The 14,433-nt window shown below is 52.6% G+C and overlaps 1 protein-coding gene across 2 annotated transcripts in view; it reads left to right on the plus strand.

Moving 5' to 3' along the window:
* The window catches only part of Itgb5 (integrin subunit beta 5), a 118,949-nt gene extending 108,217 nt beyond the window's left edge, over window positions 1–10,732 (plus strand). Inside the window, exons 11-15 of one of the 2 annotated variants that reach the window (XM_006974543.4) lie at window positions 595–817; window positions 4,827–4,927; window positions 7,669–7,788; window positions 8,825–8,991; window positions 10,029–10,732. In XM_006974543.4, coding sequence (XP_006974605.2) covers window positions 595–817; window positions 4,827–4,927; window positions 7,669–7,788; window positions 8,825–8,991; window positions 10,029–10,124 — 707 coding nt within the window. In that variant the 3' untranslated portion in view covers window positions 10,125–10,732. The remainder of the gene's footprint in view (window positions 1–594; window positions 818–4,826; window positions 4,928–7,668; window positions 7,789–8,824; window positions 8,992–10,028) is intronic. The other variant, XM_006974544.4, reaches the window with a different exon arrangement.
* Window positions 10,733–14,433: the final 3,701 nt, after the last annotated feature.

The raw sequence follows: 14,433 nt of genomic DNA on the forward strand, positions 1-14,433 counted from the left end.
CTTGGTTCCGTTGTCCCCTAGCCTCCTTCTGTCCTCACCCCCCGACCCCCCCCCCCCCACTCCTGTTGTAAGGACCCTGTTGCTTGGTTTATGATCCAGCTAGACCAACCAGAAGAGGCTGCGCTGCTTCATCTCGTCTGTAGCTCTTTGCCATTCGACATTCAGTTTCTGGCATGTGCCGGGGAACTATCTTCACATATCAACTCAACCAGGAAGCTTTTCTGGTTTGGGGTCATGACTTGACCAGGGTCTGGACCAATCGAAGCACTGTGCATATTATCCTGTGGCATCATCAGTCCCTCTCTGGTTCTGAGGACAAAGCCCCATTCTCTGTGGGATTCCTCACCCTGGCACATGGCAGGCCCTGCACGTGCTCAGCAAGCCGGGTGGTGCTGGCGCACGCCTTTAATCCCAGCACCCGGGAGACAGAGGCAGGAGGATCTCTGTGAGTTGGAGGCTAGTCTGGTCTACAAAGTGAGTTCCAGGACAGCCAGAGCTACACAGAGGGTCCCTGTCTCTAAAAAACAAAACAACAACAAAAGACCAGCAAGCCCTGACTGATATATGTGTGTGTGTATGTGTGCCCCCTTTTAGGCCATGGCGAGTGTCACTGTGGAGAATGCAAGTGCCACGCGGGTTACATTGGGGACAATTGTAACTGCTCGACAGACATCAGCGCATGCCGGGCCAAGGATGGGCAGATCTGCAGTGACCGTGGCCGCTGCGTCTGTGGGCAGTGCCAGTGTACAGAGCCTGGAGCCTTTGGGGAGACATGTGAGAAGTGCCCGACCTGCCCAGATGCTTGCAGCTCCAAGAGGTAAGGGCCTGCTCTTCCGCCCTCACCCCAGGGCTGTCTCTCACCAGGCAGCCCTCCGGAGCCGGCCTCCTGTGCTTGCGGCCCAACCTCCTGCCTACACACAGGCTGCCGACCAAAGCTTGTCCTAACAGTCACCAGAATAATGGCCATGAAATGCTGGGTGTATGTGTCGGGGGGGGGGGGGGGGGGGGAGGGGGGAGTGCAGGGTAGGGATCGGTGGGGGGGAAAGTAAAATGGTTCACAAAAAAAAAAAAAAAAAAAAAAAAACCAAGATCACCGATCCCTTCTAAGCACGTTTAGAGGCTTCAGAGTGATGGTTAAATAAGATGAAACTGGTGCCGGGCCTGGACCAAACAGAGCCTCGGGTATGCCGTCATGTGTTCTCAGAAGGGAATGCGGTGTACGCTCCTCTTTCCCAAACGACGTTGATCCCCCGCAGAGCATCTCCCGAACAATGCTGCATGGACCAGGCCCGTGGGAACCGCTGCAACCCGTCATCAGGAGGCAAATAGGATGGAAAGGCGCCGACCTAGATAGGGATGCCTGAAGCGAGTGCCGAGGCTTCGGGATTTTTCTGCTCTATTTATGCTGCTAATAGAGTAGCGCTGAATGTGGAGCTTGTCTAGGCGACTGTCCATGGCTCAGCCCGGAGTCAGGTCACACACACACACATCCTGGGCCCTGCTCGTCACCCCCACCACCGGGTTGCCACAGAGGTCAGTTGTTGCAAGAGTCTCCAGCCAAGGTGCTGCCTGGAGCACGGGCGTGTGACATTGGCTGTCCGAACTTGCTGGGAAACAGCTGTGTCATCCTTGGTGCCCAGGAGCCCGGGGCAGGGGAGGGGGAGGTGGGGCGGGCACTGGGCACCATGCAGAAACAAGTGGTGATCCAGGCAGTGTTACTCTTTGGCGGGGGAGCACAAGTGTGTGCTTTTCTTCTGGCAGATTTCCCTGCTAACGTCTGGCCAGGCTGATTATGAAGTGAGTTCATGTTCTCAGAGCCCGTGATTGCTGCCGGCCGGTCGACTGTGTTCAGAAACGTTCCGAGTGGCCTGACCTTCCCTGGCTGGGTGCCACAGACAGCCCTGGGCACAGGCAACTGAACCTGCCTGTAGATGGAGAGACAAGATGGGCGGGGAGTGGCCCAGACACCATGCCTGTATGGGTGGCATCACAGCCCTAGTCTGCATGTTGTGTCCAAGGGACCCCCTGGCCCCACAGTTCCCAGCAGACCCTGGGGAGTATCGCTCCCACTGCTTAGGGCACATGAGGCTGATGGGGAGTGGGCCTCGCCCCCAGGGCAGCACTCGGAGTCAGGAAAAGGAGCTGAAACCTCGTCTACCTTCCTGTGGTGCCGCAGGCAATGTGGGGTTGTCTTGGGGGCAGTTAAGAGGCCTGGGGGGGGGGGAACAACCCTTGCTTTTTTAAATATCTGAAGAGCTAGGAAAGCCCAAAGATACAGACTGGCCCTTCTCATCTATCCCAGGACCACACTGGCCTTCTGTGTCTTTCACAGCCTAATGGAATTTTTTTCTTCTCTTTTTCTTTTCTTTCATTTCTTTCTTTCGACAAAGTTCTTTTGATAATGAATTTTTAGGCCCTTTTCCTACTTTCTGTTTTCTGAGAGGTTTTTGAATACTTGAGTCCTTCATCCCGTGTGTTCTAGAACTAACCAAACACACCCTTCACTTTGGTGAGGTCACACTCGGCTCCAGCTGATTTTAATTAACATGCCTTGCACAAAATCGCCAAGCGGCTTGTTTTTGTCAAGGGGCAGCCATGCTTTTAATACGTAACTACAGTGCAGCCTGAGTTTCGGGGGTGGGGGTGGGGAGCTCAGATCTCGGCCGCTGTATCCCCGTGGGTTGTATGGAGTGTGTCCTGGAAGTGACCTGGAGCTGTGATGATACATAGAGCAGAGCTTCTGGGGGCGGGGAGGTGGGGGTTGTCCCAGCCAACCGGAAGCAGGCCTCCTGTTTGCCATGTGTTGATCCTGGAGACTGGCAGGAGGTCCAGCAAGGGTCAGCATGAATGACCAGAGATGGAGCCGCCACCCCTTTCTGGCCCCCGGGCCAAGCCTGCCTACCCCGAGGGGTGGGGGTGGGAGTGAGAGGAAGGACCAGGCAGGACAGGAGACAGATATGAGCCTTACGGCCTGGCTCCACCTCTCTCGTGTCTGTGAGATCAGCCCAAACAGAGGAGGATTTGCCAACTCTGGAGTAGATTCCTAAGCATGTCGGGGTCCTCTCGAGAAAGTCCCAGCATGCTCTCTCTCTCTCCATGATCTACCCACAGTCCATTCCTTGTCAGTGTCCAGAGGGTAGTCAGAGCATGTCCGGGAGGCAGGACACTGGGAGGTACCCTGATCTGCTTCTCCTCTTCCTGATGGCTTGACTTCCTCTGTAGAGTGGCCCTACAGTATGATGGAGAGCCCTCCCGTATCAGGGAACTTTCTAGACACCCAGCTCTTCTGGTCCCCTGTGGGATAAGCAGGGTGACCTGCCCCCTTGGGGCTGGGGTTTGGTGGGGTTACCCCTCACTCCAGGGTCACAGCACACACACCCCCTGCATGGGGAGGCTCTAGGATCCCCACGCCATCCTGAGACTTCCCAGTGCCCTAAGACTTGCTGTCCCCTGGGCTGCCTGACGATACCCCTGCTGCCCTGGAATTTGCTTTTCCTGTGGCACCACCCTGGTGCTGCCAAGGAGGCAGGGACCCTTCCTCTCTCACAAACTTTAACAGTGGCTTGGCTGAGGCCTGGCTTCCCTCTGGTGCCCCCCCACCCCCAGTTTTCTATTCTGATGCAACCTCAGGCAGGAGACTGTCGGGACGCAGATTTGATGATGTAGACTGTAATAACTGGGGGGCTGGAGAGGTGGCTCAGTGGTTAAGAGTGCTGGCTGTTCTTCCAGAGGACCCGGGTTCAATTCCCAGCACCCACATGGCAGTTCACAGCTGTCTTGGTTTTTCCAGACAGGGTTTCTCTGTGTAGCTTTGCGCCTTTCCTGGAGCTCACTTGGTAGCCCAGGCTGGCCTCGAACTCACAGAGATCCACCTGGCTCTGCCTCCCAAGTGCTGGGATTAAAGGCGTGAGCCACCAATGCCCAGCCACAGCTGTCTTTAACTTCTGTTGCAGGAGATCGGATGCCCTCATACAGACACACCTGCAGGCAAAACACCACTGCACATGAAATTAAAATAATAATAATAATAATAATAATAATAATAATAATAATAATAATAATAATAACTGTTCAACGGGGCATTGTAATTAAGCATCTTCACATGCAGTCACCCAAAGGTGGGTGGGTGGGGGGACTGAGAGGTCCTCTTTTTGACTCCTCATCCATTTTCTAGAGAAGGTCTCTTTTATAAAATGTACCAGCTTTAGTGTAGACCAATTACCAGGTAAGTGGCCAGCATGCCCTGAAGGACGCTGGCAGGTGGACACTGTGTGGGAACGGGGAGGGCATGGGAGCCCAAGGTGCCCAGACGGTGATGATCTGTCCTTCCAGGCATCAGACGTGCCAGGAAGCCCCATCCTAGAGGTCGGCTCTGAGGGTGCATTGGAGCCCAGGCCCCGAGGCTTACTTACTGCTAAAAGTCCTCTGGAGAGGGCATGTTATTACAGAGCCTTGTCCAGAGAGCGACACATGAGAACACCAAGATTGGGGTAACACAAGGGCTTCACACGCTGGCCCCAGGAATGTGGAGGCACCCCCCAAGGGCCAGGAGTAGTTATTATTCCCGGAGCTGACTCCTTGGCCAGCTCACTGTAGCAGGGTGCAGATTTGGTTCCCACTGTTGGAATTGGGAAGGCCTGCAGCTGGCAAATTGACTTGTATATCAGTGATGTCTCTAAACTCATACATGTCTCTCCGAGACCCTGGGGCTTCCTTTTAACGCCAGTAAGATGTCAGAGCATCGTGTCCCCACAGCCAGACGTCAGGAGTGCGGCCGAGCCTTTGGGACACTACCCATCAGCTAATGACCACATTGTTTTTCTCAGAGACTGTGTGGAGTGCTTGCTGCTTCACTCGGGGAAACCTGACAACCAGACCTGCCACCACCAGTGCAAAGACGAGGTGATCACATGGGTCGACGCCATCGGTGAGTGCTCTGGGTCACTATGGACAGCTGTCTCTGTGGACCTTGGCAGGCTTTGAGAGTTTTTTTTTTTTTTTACCCTCCCTGGGGAGCAAATGGTCTCAGCCTTGAGTCAAGCCCAGCATAGCTGCCTTGGCATGATTGCTGGTTCCCAAAGGGGACTGTGGGATGGGACCCTCACATACTAGTGGCAGGAATGTCACGCAGAAATCAGTTTGGCGGCTGCACAAAAGGCTGCTCGTAGAATCATTGCACAATCTAACAATTCCGCTGTGAGGTACATGCCCCCAAAGAGTTGGGCCTGATAGTCAGTCACATGTTTTTTTTTTAAAGAATTATTTATTATGTATACAGTGTTCTGACTGCATGTATGACTGCAGGCTAGAAGAGGGCACCAGATCTCATTATAGATGGTTGGGAGCCACCATGTGGTTGCTGGGAATTGAACTCAGAACCTTGGGAAGAGCGGCCAGTGCTCTTAACCGCCGAGCCATCCCTCCAGCCTGATAGTCACATGTTTATAGCATTGATTGTAATAGTCAGTTACTCATTAATGAATGAATGATGACGTACATGTTCTATATCCATCCATCATGGAATATTATTTTTTAATCACAATAAAGAGCAAAACACTAACTTGGTAATACATCTGAGCCTCCAAATCACTGGGATGGTGAAAGACACTGGGCAGAAAAGAACAGAGGTATTACATGACGCTCTTTAGAATGTCCACAGTAGGCAATGTCAATTGAGAAGGAATAGGGAGGGGGGGGAGCCAAGATTATATGCTAACACGTGTGGACATTTCTGGGCACTGGCCTAACATTGTGAGTTCCCTCAATTGGCTACATTTTGAAATGATTAAACAGTTCCTGAGGGACTGCATGTCTAAAGAGAGAACTTTCAACCGAGGCTCACCAGTGCCAGCAGGCTTGCCCTCGGCCTTGACCCCCAGCTCCTGCAAACTCCTGGCCCTGGCTCTGCCTGTTGCGGTCCTGGCTTCTCTCATTGTAGACTCTGTTTTTCCCTCTCCCCTGGCTTTGACTGACTGCTTGGCCCAATGGCGGCCCGGAGTATGCTCGGTCTGTTTATCACACAGGCATTCAGTGAGCACCTACCCTGTGGCCAGCCCTGTGCCAGGCTCTGGGGAGTTGGGGATTCTTTGCAACCTCACGCACACTCCTGCCTTTCGCCCTGCCCCTGGCTTGCCGTCCAGGGCCTGGCGGAGCTCCTCTTGCGTGAAGCACGTGGAGTTAGGGAAGAAGAAGGGCTCCCTTCCCACCTCCCCCACACAAGCCTGTCCTTTGTGCACAGCTCCTCCTAGCCCAAGCCTCTGAGGGGACTCTGCAAAGAAGGACAGGTTGGATCCATCACTTGTCCCTAGGCAGGCTGACTGGCTGGCTGGCTTGCTTTTTTTATTTGTTTGCTTGCTTGTTTATTTTCGAGGCGGGGTCTCACTATGTAATCCTGGCTGGCCTGGAAGTCACTATATAGACCAGACCGGCCTCGAACTCACAGAGATGGGCCTGCCTCCGCCTCCCAAGTTCTGGGATTAAAGGTGTGCACCACGCCCAGCCTTATAATTTTGTTTCTGTTTGTATATTGCTCTCACTATATATCCCAGGTTGACTTCAAACTTTCTGTCCTCCTGCCTCAGACTCCCAAGCACTGGGATTGTAATTGTGTGCCATGGCGTCCAGTTCTTCCTTGTGCTTTTAAAAATACACACCCTCAGGCAGGTGGTGGCGGGGCACACCTTTAACCCCAGCACTTGGGAGGCAGAGGCAGGTGGATCTCTGTGAGTTGGAGGCCAGCCTGGTCTACAAAACGAGTTCCCGGACAGCTAGGACTGTTACACAGAGACACCCCTGTCTTGGGGGGGCAGGCGGGGGGGCGGGGAACACCCTCACCAACTCTGAGGGGGCTGAGAGAAAAGGTTGGGTTTTCGCGTTTGCTCACCACACCCGTTCATCTACTTCCTGATCGAAGGTCCTGTTCAGCCAGGTTGAAAACAGGAAAGGAGGCACATTTAGCGTCATAGCATTAACCTGTGGTAGTGGTTTGAGACCAAGATGCCCTTGTGGCCTGACATCCTTTTCTCCAGCCCTATCCTAAAGATCATTCTTCAAACCCTTTTCCGGGAACCCAGGCAAGACAGTAACCGGTCAAGGACGGTGTGGGGAAAGAGAAGGGCTGTGGAACTGAGGAAGGAGTTTGGCAGCAGAGAAACCTGTCATAGACAGAGCTGGGTCTTTAATGGCCTGACCTCTGACAGCGGCTCACAGTATCAGTGTGAAATACCACCACGAAGCCAGCCTCTCATCCAGAGAGCCTCGGCACCCTGAGTTCCAGCTCTTGGGGAAGAGCAGCGTCTTGTCTTCTTTCAGTCAGGTCAGCCCTGCAGACTGGGCCAGTTTCCAAAGGCTGACACTCACTCAGGCCTGTTGCATCCAGTTCCACTCACCCGTGCCCACTCCCAACCATTGAAGGCTTCTTTTATTTCATGTCACCACTTCAGAGGGTTGACAGTCCTGATGGGATCCACATGTCCCCAAAGCCATACACTCAGCCCTGCTGGGCCTGTGATCTTGATGTGAGAAATCTGAGCTTGTTTTAAAGCCCCCCGAGGCCTCTTTTAAGTCTCCCGTCTTTCTCTGAGGTGCTTAGCTTCGACCCTTGTCCATCAGCCATTCTGATGTTTCCCAGAGAGATGCTCAGGGTGTTTCTGCTTGCTTCTCTCCTAGTCAAAGATGACCAGGAGGCTGTGCTCTGCTTCTACAAAACGGCGAAGGACTGCGTCATGATGTTCAGCTACACAGAACTGCCCAATGGGAGGTCCAACCTGACGGTCCTCAGGGAGCCAGGTAGGTGAGAGCCCGCGGGGGCTATCCTGGGCCTGCTTTCTTGGGCTAGTCCCTATGTGGTGGTGTGTGCCTGTGAACCCAGTACTCTGGAAGGTAGAGACAGAGAGTTGGGAAATTTGTGTAGCCAGCCTGGGCTACATGAGACCCTGTCTCAAAGTACCTGTGTGGAGCCCACCAGCCGGCCATACTGTTGAGGCAGAGGGCTGGGACTGGGGCCGTAGAGCTGTGGGAGTGTTGCTGTGGAGTGTCACTATGGAGGAAACTTTAGCATGCTGGGTTAAGGGGTTTTGCAGGGAGGGTACCGGGCAGCTGGTCCACCAGGCCTGGGTTGTCCCTTGAGTTGGGGATCATCTGGGTCACGACAGCCTGTCAGTACCAACAATTCTGTCTTGGATCCTGGGCACTGGGACTAACAACAGCCTGTGCCTCAGAGTGACTGGGGTTTCTGAATCAGCCATTTCAGTTTTTGCATTGTGGAGGAAGTAGAAAAAGGTTTGCAGATTCCTCGTCACAGAACCCAGATTGCCAATTGAGCCGGACTCCCTGCGCACAGCATTGCCTTCCTGGGCCAGAGGGAGAAGAGGTGTGGTACCAGCCTGGCGCACTTGCCTGTGGCAGTGAGGCCTTGCTTTCGAAGCCCCGTCTTTGCTTGGAAAGAAGCACATTCGCTCCTCGGAGCTTGTCACGAAGGGCTCAGAAATGCTTGACCCTGGGCTGGAGCTGGGCCAGGCTAGAGCCCCTGGGGCACAGCCCAATAGGAGACGCGTAGCCATTCACCAGGGTGCTCATCTTTGCCAGCACTTGGCTGTGTGAGCTTGAAACAGTTCCTGAATCCTCTCAATATTTTACTCTCTCTGTCTTGAGACCGCCTGCAGCCGCCCCAGCTTTTAGTCACACAGAGGCAGCGTGGGGGCGCGGAGCAGAAGGGAAGTTGTCTGTGGGGGGCAACCCTTCACCTTGAATGTAACTGAGGTCAGGAGGTAGAGGTGGGCAGGATGCTGATGGCGTTGCCCACCTGTCTCCCGGTCCCTTTCAGAATGTGGAAGCGCCCCTAATGCCATGACCATCCTGCTGGCTGTGGTTGGCAGCATCCTTCTGATCGGAATGGCACTCCTGGCCATCTGGAAGCTGCTCGTCACCATCCATGACCGCCGAGAGTTTGCCAAGTTCCAGAGTGAGCGCTCCAGGGCCCGCTATGAAATGGTGAGTGGGGGATGGGTAAAGAAGAGGCTGTGGGCCTAGAGCAAAGGCCAAAGGCAGCCAGCATCTTTGAAATTAAAAACAATGAAACCAGCCAAGAATGAGCTAGGTGTGGTCGTATTCCCCTATAATCCCAGCCGTTCCAGGGGCTGAGATCGGAGGACTTAGAAACTCAAAGTTAGCCTGGGCTTCTTACCAAGACCTTGTCTCAAAATAAAAATAACCAGGGGCTGGAGAGATGGCTCAGGTTAAGAGCACTGGCTGCTCTTCCAGAGGTCCTGAGTTCGATTCCCAGCAACCACATGGTGGCTCACAGCCATCTATAAAGGGATCTGATGCCCTGTTCTGGTGTGCAGTCATACATGCAAATAGAGCACTCATAACAAAAAAACAAACAAACAAACAAACAAAACAAAACAAAAAACCTTATTTTTTTCTTTTTAGTGTAGTTCAGTAATAGCGTGCCCACCAGGCATGCACAAGGCTCTGGGTTTAATCCCTAGTATCAGAGAACAAACAAATCTATGAACAATGGAGCATCCACATCTGCAGCGCTGGATGAGAGAACCACACACCTGGAAGACTTGGGGAACACGTAGACCCCTGGTCCGTGTTGGGTCTGCTGTGGGGCAGAGTGCCAGAGCAGGCTCAGTGGGACGTTGGACGGACACAGAGGCCCCGCCCAGGAAAAAGGCTCAAGCTCTCAGGTCTGGTTGGACGGCCATAGGAGCCAGTCCTTCCGCCCCAGGCACACCTGCAGCTGCAGGAAAAGAGCCGGGCTCAGAGGAAGGACCTCTCTGACCGACACACACACACACACACACACACACACACACACACACACCGCAGAGATGGAGTCTGTCTGCTCAGGTTACAAGGGAATTGGGAATTTCTGCCCAAGCCCTCCATTTCTAGATGAAGAGGGAACGCCCGGAGAAGGGAGGGAATCCCCCAGTGCACAGAGCCAGCCCGAAGCAGGCATCCCCCGGAGATGCCAGACCAGAGGTTGAACTAACATCTGTGCTCTCGCTCGCTCGCAGGCCTCAAACCCCCTGTACAGGAAGCCCATCTCCACACACACCGTCGACTTCGCCTTCAACAAGTTCAACAAACCCTACAACGGCTCGGTGGACTGAAGGAACTGGGTGTCTCCTTCGTGGTGCCTGGACGGGCCCGAGGACAAAGACCGAGGTGTCTTGGATTGCTTTCCACTTGCTCGCACTAGCTAAGCAAGCAGCAAGATGCCCTCCACGGAGCCTTCGGGGGCCTGCTACCCACACGGGAGGTAGCTGGCCAAGACCCCTGGCTGCAGGCCAGAGGCCCTTGGAGAAGCAAGAAGACTCTGGTAATCTCAGCTCCCTGCTGCCTCCAGCTTGCTGTCTCCATGAACTGCTGAAGGCTGGCCTGCCCCTCCCTCTCTGCCCCCACCAGACTCGATGGCGTATCTGGAAGAGTCTGTGTGTACAAAGCTAGGGCGCAGTCTGCCTTTTGCGGGTTGGTTGGTTGGTTTTTTTTTTTTCTATGAAATAAAAAGGTCACGCATTTATGGTGTAGATCTGATGACTAGCCCCCCTGAGGACGGCCTGGCGTCTGTGGGTGCTGGTGGTGGAACTGGGGGGCGCCGGTTGAAGGGATACACCTTGCAAATGTTAGCTTGTCTGTCCTGTCCATGTTTGTTTAGTACTTTTGAAATGAAAAGGGAAGATTTGTCTGGGGATTGGAAGTAAAGATTGAATCCAAGCAACTCTCTGTTGGTGCGGTGGTCTGAATGGAAATGGACACACACACACACACACACACACACACACACACACACACACACCCGCCCCTCCCCAGAGGCCCGTAGGGAGTGGCACTATTGAGTGGTGTGGCCTTGTTGGAGGGAGTGTGTATGTAACTGAGGGAGGGCTTTGGTGTTTCAGATGTCGAAGCCAGGCCCAGTGTCTCTCTTCTTGCTGCCTCCTGATCCAGATGTAAGAACTCGCAGCTTGCCGGGCAGTGGTGGCGCACGCCTTTAATCCCAGCACTCCGGAGGCAGTGACAGGCGGATCTCTGTGAGTTCGAGGCCAGCCTGGTCTACAAAGCGAGATCCAGGACAGGCACCAAAACAACACAGAGAAACCCTGTCTAAAAACAAAAACAAACAAACAAAAAAAGGTGGCTTTGAGACTTCTTAAACTGGGGGGGGGGGGGAAGCAATTTTGGAAAAATGTAGTTTCTCTTCCACTTACTTTGGGGTCTCCGGGAGACCTTGAATTAACTTGTTCAAATCCTGTTTTCTATAGTCAGTGCTGTGAGCATGTGACACTTGAGCCACAGACGCCACCTCCGAGGTGTTTTTAGAGAGACTGTGAAGGGACCTGCTGCCCCCTGCTGGAAGTCCTTGACATAAGCAGCCTGGAGACTGGCCCACGGCCAACCTTGATTTCCTCATTTCCTAAGGTTGCAATAGCGAGCCGGAAGTGGTAACAAGAATGCTTCATTTTACAAGACCCAGGTGTGTGTGTGTGTGTGTGTGTGTGTGTGTGTGTGTGTGTGTGTGTGTGTGTGTGTGTGTGTGTGTGTGTGTGTGTGTGTGTGTGTGTGTGCGCGCGCGCGCCACAGCATACCTCGGGAGGTCTGAGGACAACTATGGTGTTGGGTTTTTCCCTCCCATCTTTTTGTAAGTTCCAACCTGGAACTCAAGTCCACAGGCTTAGGAGACAAGTGACTTTGCTTGCTAGCCATCTTGTTGGCTCTGTTGGTTTGTTGGGTTTTGTTTTTATTTTGTAGCAGGACCTCACTCTGTAGCTTAGACTTCCTTAGCACTATGCAACCCAGGCTGGTCTTGAACTCGAGGTAGACCTCTTTCCCTAACCTCTTGAGTGTTGGGCTACAGATGTGTCTGCCATGCCAGGATCAGATCCTTTTTTTAAATTTTTTTAGTGTGTGTGTGTGTGTGTGTGTGTGTGTGTGTGTGTGTGTGTGTGTGGTCCCCCGACCCAGACAGGGTTTTTTTGTATAGCTTTGATGCCTGTCCTGGATCTTGCTCTATAGACCAGGCTGGCCTCGAACTCACAGAGATCTGCCTGGCTCTGCCTCCCGAGTGCTGGGAATAAAGGCATGTGCCACCACCACCCAGCCAGATCTATCATTTAATAATTTAAAAATTATAAAGGCAAGCGCTTTACTGACTCACCTATCCACCCGGCTTTTGTATTTTTATTGATTGCCTTGAATGAAACTTTTTCTAATTAAAAATTGTAACTGGACAAGATAGGAAATAAAATCATAAGGAGAAAAGCATTTGGAGTCATACCACTTACAGGTAAACACTCTTGGCCTTTGCTTTACCTTGGAGCTCATTGGCTCCCAAAGGCTTGAATACCGAAGACTGGGTCCCTTAGCACTGTTGGGAAGGGGCTTTGATGTGAGGCTGCAGGAAGGTCTCCCAGCCGTCGGGGGCATGCCCCGGAAGAGGATGGTGGGACCCTAGCCCCTTCCTCTCTGCTCCATTCCCAGCAGTGAGGTGAGTGGTTCAGCTCTTCTGTAGCTTGTGCCTATCATGTCTCAATGGGGCTCACTTTCTTCATCTGTGGAATGGGAAGTTCTGCCGGACTGCTCTCAAAGGGGCTCCCAATTTCAGTTTCCCAAGATTCTGCACAGAGCCATAACTTGGATGGCTGTGAAAGATTCCAGTTCTCTTGGGTTCTCCTGCTCAGCCTCAGCATACGTAGCTTCCACCCTTTGAGACACGTGTTCTGTGTAATTCACTGTAGGTGTGGGCAGGAAAGGAGCCCAGGATGGTACCAGAGGCATCCTTGAGGAGGCTCAAGGACTTTATAATCAGGTGGTGTATTAGGGTTCTCTAGAGGAAGAGAACTGATAGACAATCTATATATACAGAAAGGGGATTTATCAGGGTGTCTCACACAGGCTGTGGTCCAGCTAATCCAATGATGGCTGTCTCCCGACAGGAAGTCCAAGAATCCAGGAGCTGTTTAGTCCATGAGTGTTGGGGGACCCAGTGTTGGGGTTAAGCCCTGACCTATTGAAGGGTCCCTTGAAGTGGGGAGTGAGGAATTGAGAATTGCTATATATAAATATAGATGAAGAAAAAGACAGAGACACATGATAGCTTTGGGAGGGCCCTGCGTCAATACCTAGCAGCTTCGAGTTTATTTCTAATGGGCTTTTTATACACTAGCAAGGGCAGAGGCAAAAGACCTCCCCCTTTCAAGATCAAAGTACAACCAAGTGCAGACCCTTCAGAACACCTGGTAACCACGCCCCACGGCAAAGCATCTTATGATTAGGCCTTGAAGTATAAGACACCTGGTAACCATGACTTTGTACCCTATTATGCAGCCTTGGAGAGCAGCATAAACTCTAACTCTCTGACCTTGAGTCAAGCCACAAATTGGAATCTTTGTGGGCTCCTACACGAGGCTGAATGCCTCGGCTGGTCTTCAGTCTACGTTGGAATCCCATCTTACATAGGCTGCCGTGAGGTGTGGCCCAGATTTAAACTGGGTCTTCTGACCTCAAATGATCTGGATTTAAGGTGGGTTTTCCAACTTTTCTTTTTGGGGGCTGGGGGGGGGGAGCTTTCAAGACAGAGTTTCTCTGTGTAGCCCTGGCTGTCCTGGAACTCATCCTGTAGACCAGGCTAACCTCAATCTTAGAGATCCTCCTGCCTCTGCCTCTTGAGTACTGCTGATTAAAGGAGTATGCCACCGCCACCCGCCAGTCTTCCAACTTCAAATGACTTGATTAAAAATCCTTCACAGGTGTAACCAGCTGCTGAGGGCTTTTAGTTAACTTCAGATGTAATCAAGCTGACAACCAAGAATAGCTACCACAGGTAGACTGTGACAGGGGCCCGTATGTCTGGCCTTTGGCTCCTTTGGTTAGCGTAGGTCTTCCTTTCTCAGGGCCTGTGGATGTCACTCCGATTCTGAAGCCTTCAGTGACCCTCTGCGTCTAGCCCAGCTCCTTCGGCTTTGTGAAGAGCATTTTCCTCTAGGTGTGGGAAGCCGTTGATGCTCGAAGCTCAACCGTTTCTGGAGGGCATGCCTAGCACCAGTGCCTAGGACTCGGGTGCAGCTTTCAAGTCGTGGCTCTTTGGTTGAGGGTGGGCATACAGGGCAAACACTAATTGTTAAGGGCCATCCCTGTTCTTCCCTTACTTACTCTGTACTATTTCCACTCAGATGGCTTCTCAGCCTCTTACCTTGCCCTTGTTTCTATATCTTTGTACCTTCATCTCAAAATATTGACATATTTCTTCACTCTATCTCCCAACCCATAAACATAAGTCTCACTATTAAAAAAAAAAAAACAACCGGCCGGGCGGTGGTGGCGCATGCCTTTAATCCCAGCATTCGGGAGGCAGAGCCAGGTGGATCTCTGTGAGTTTGAGGCCAGCCTAGTATACGGAGTGAGATCCAGGAAAGGTGCAAAGCT

The sequence above is a fragment of the Peromyscus maniculatus genome, chromosome 12 (genome assembly GCF_049852395.1).
Source record: "Peromyscus maniculatus bairdii isolate BWxNUB_F1_BW_parent chromosome 12, HU_Pman_BW_mat_3.1, whole genome shotgun sequence".
NCBI lineage: Eukaryota > Metazoa > Chordata > Mammalia > Rodentia > Cricetidae > Peromyscus > Peromyscus maniculatus.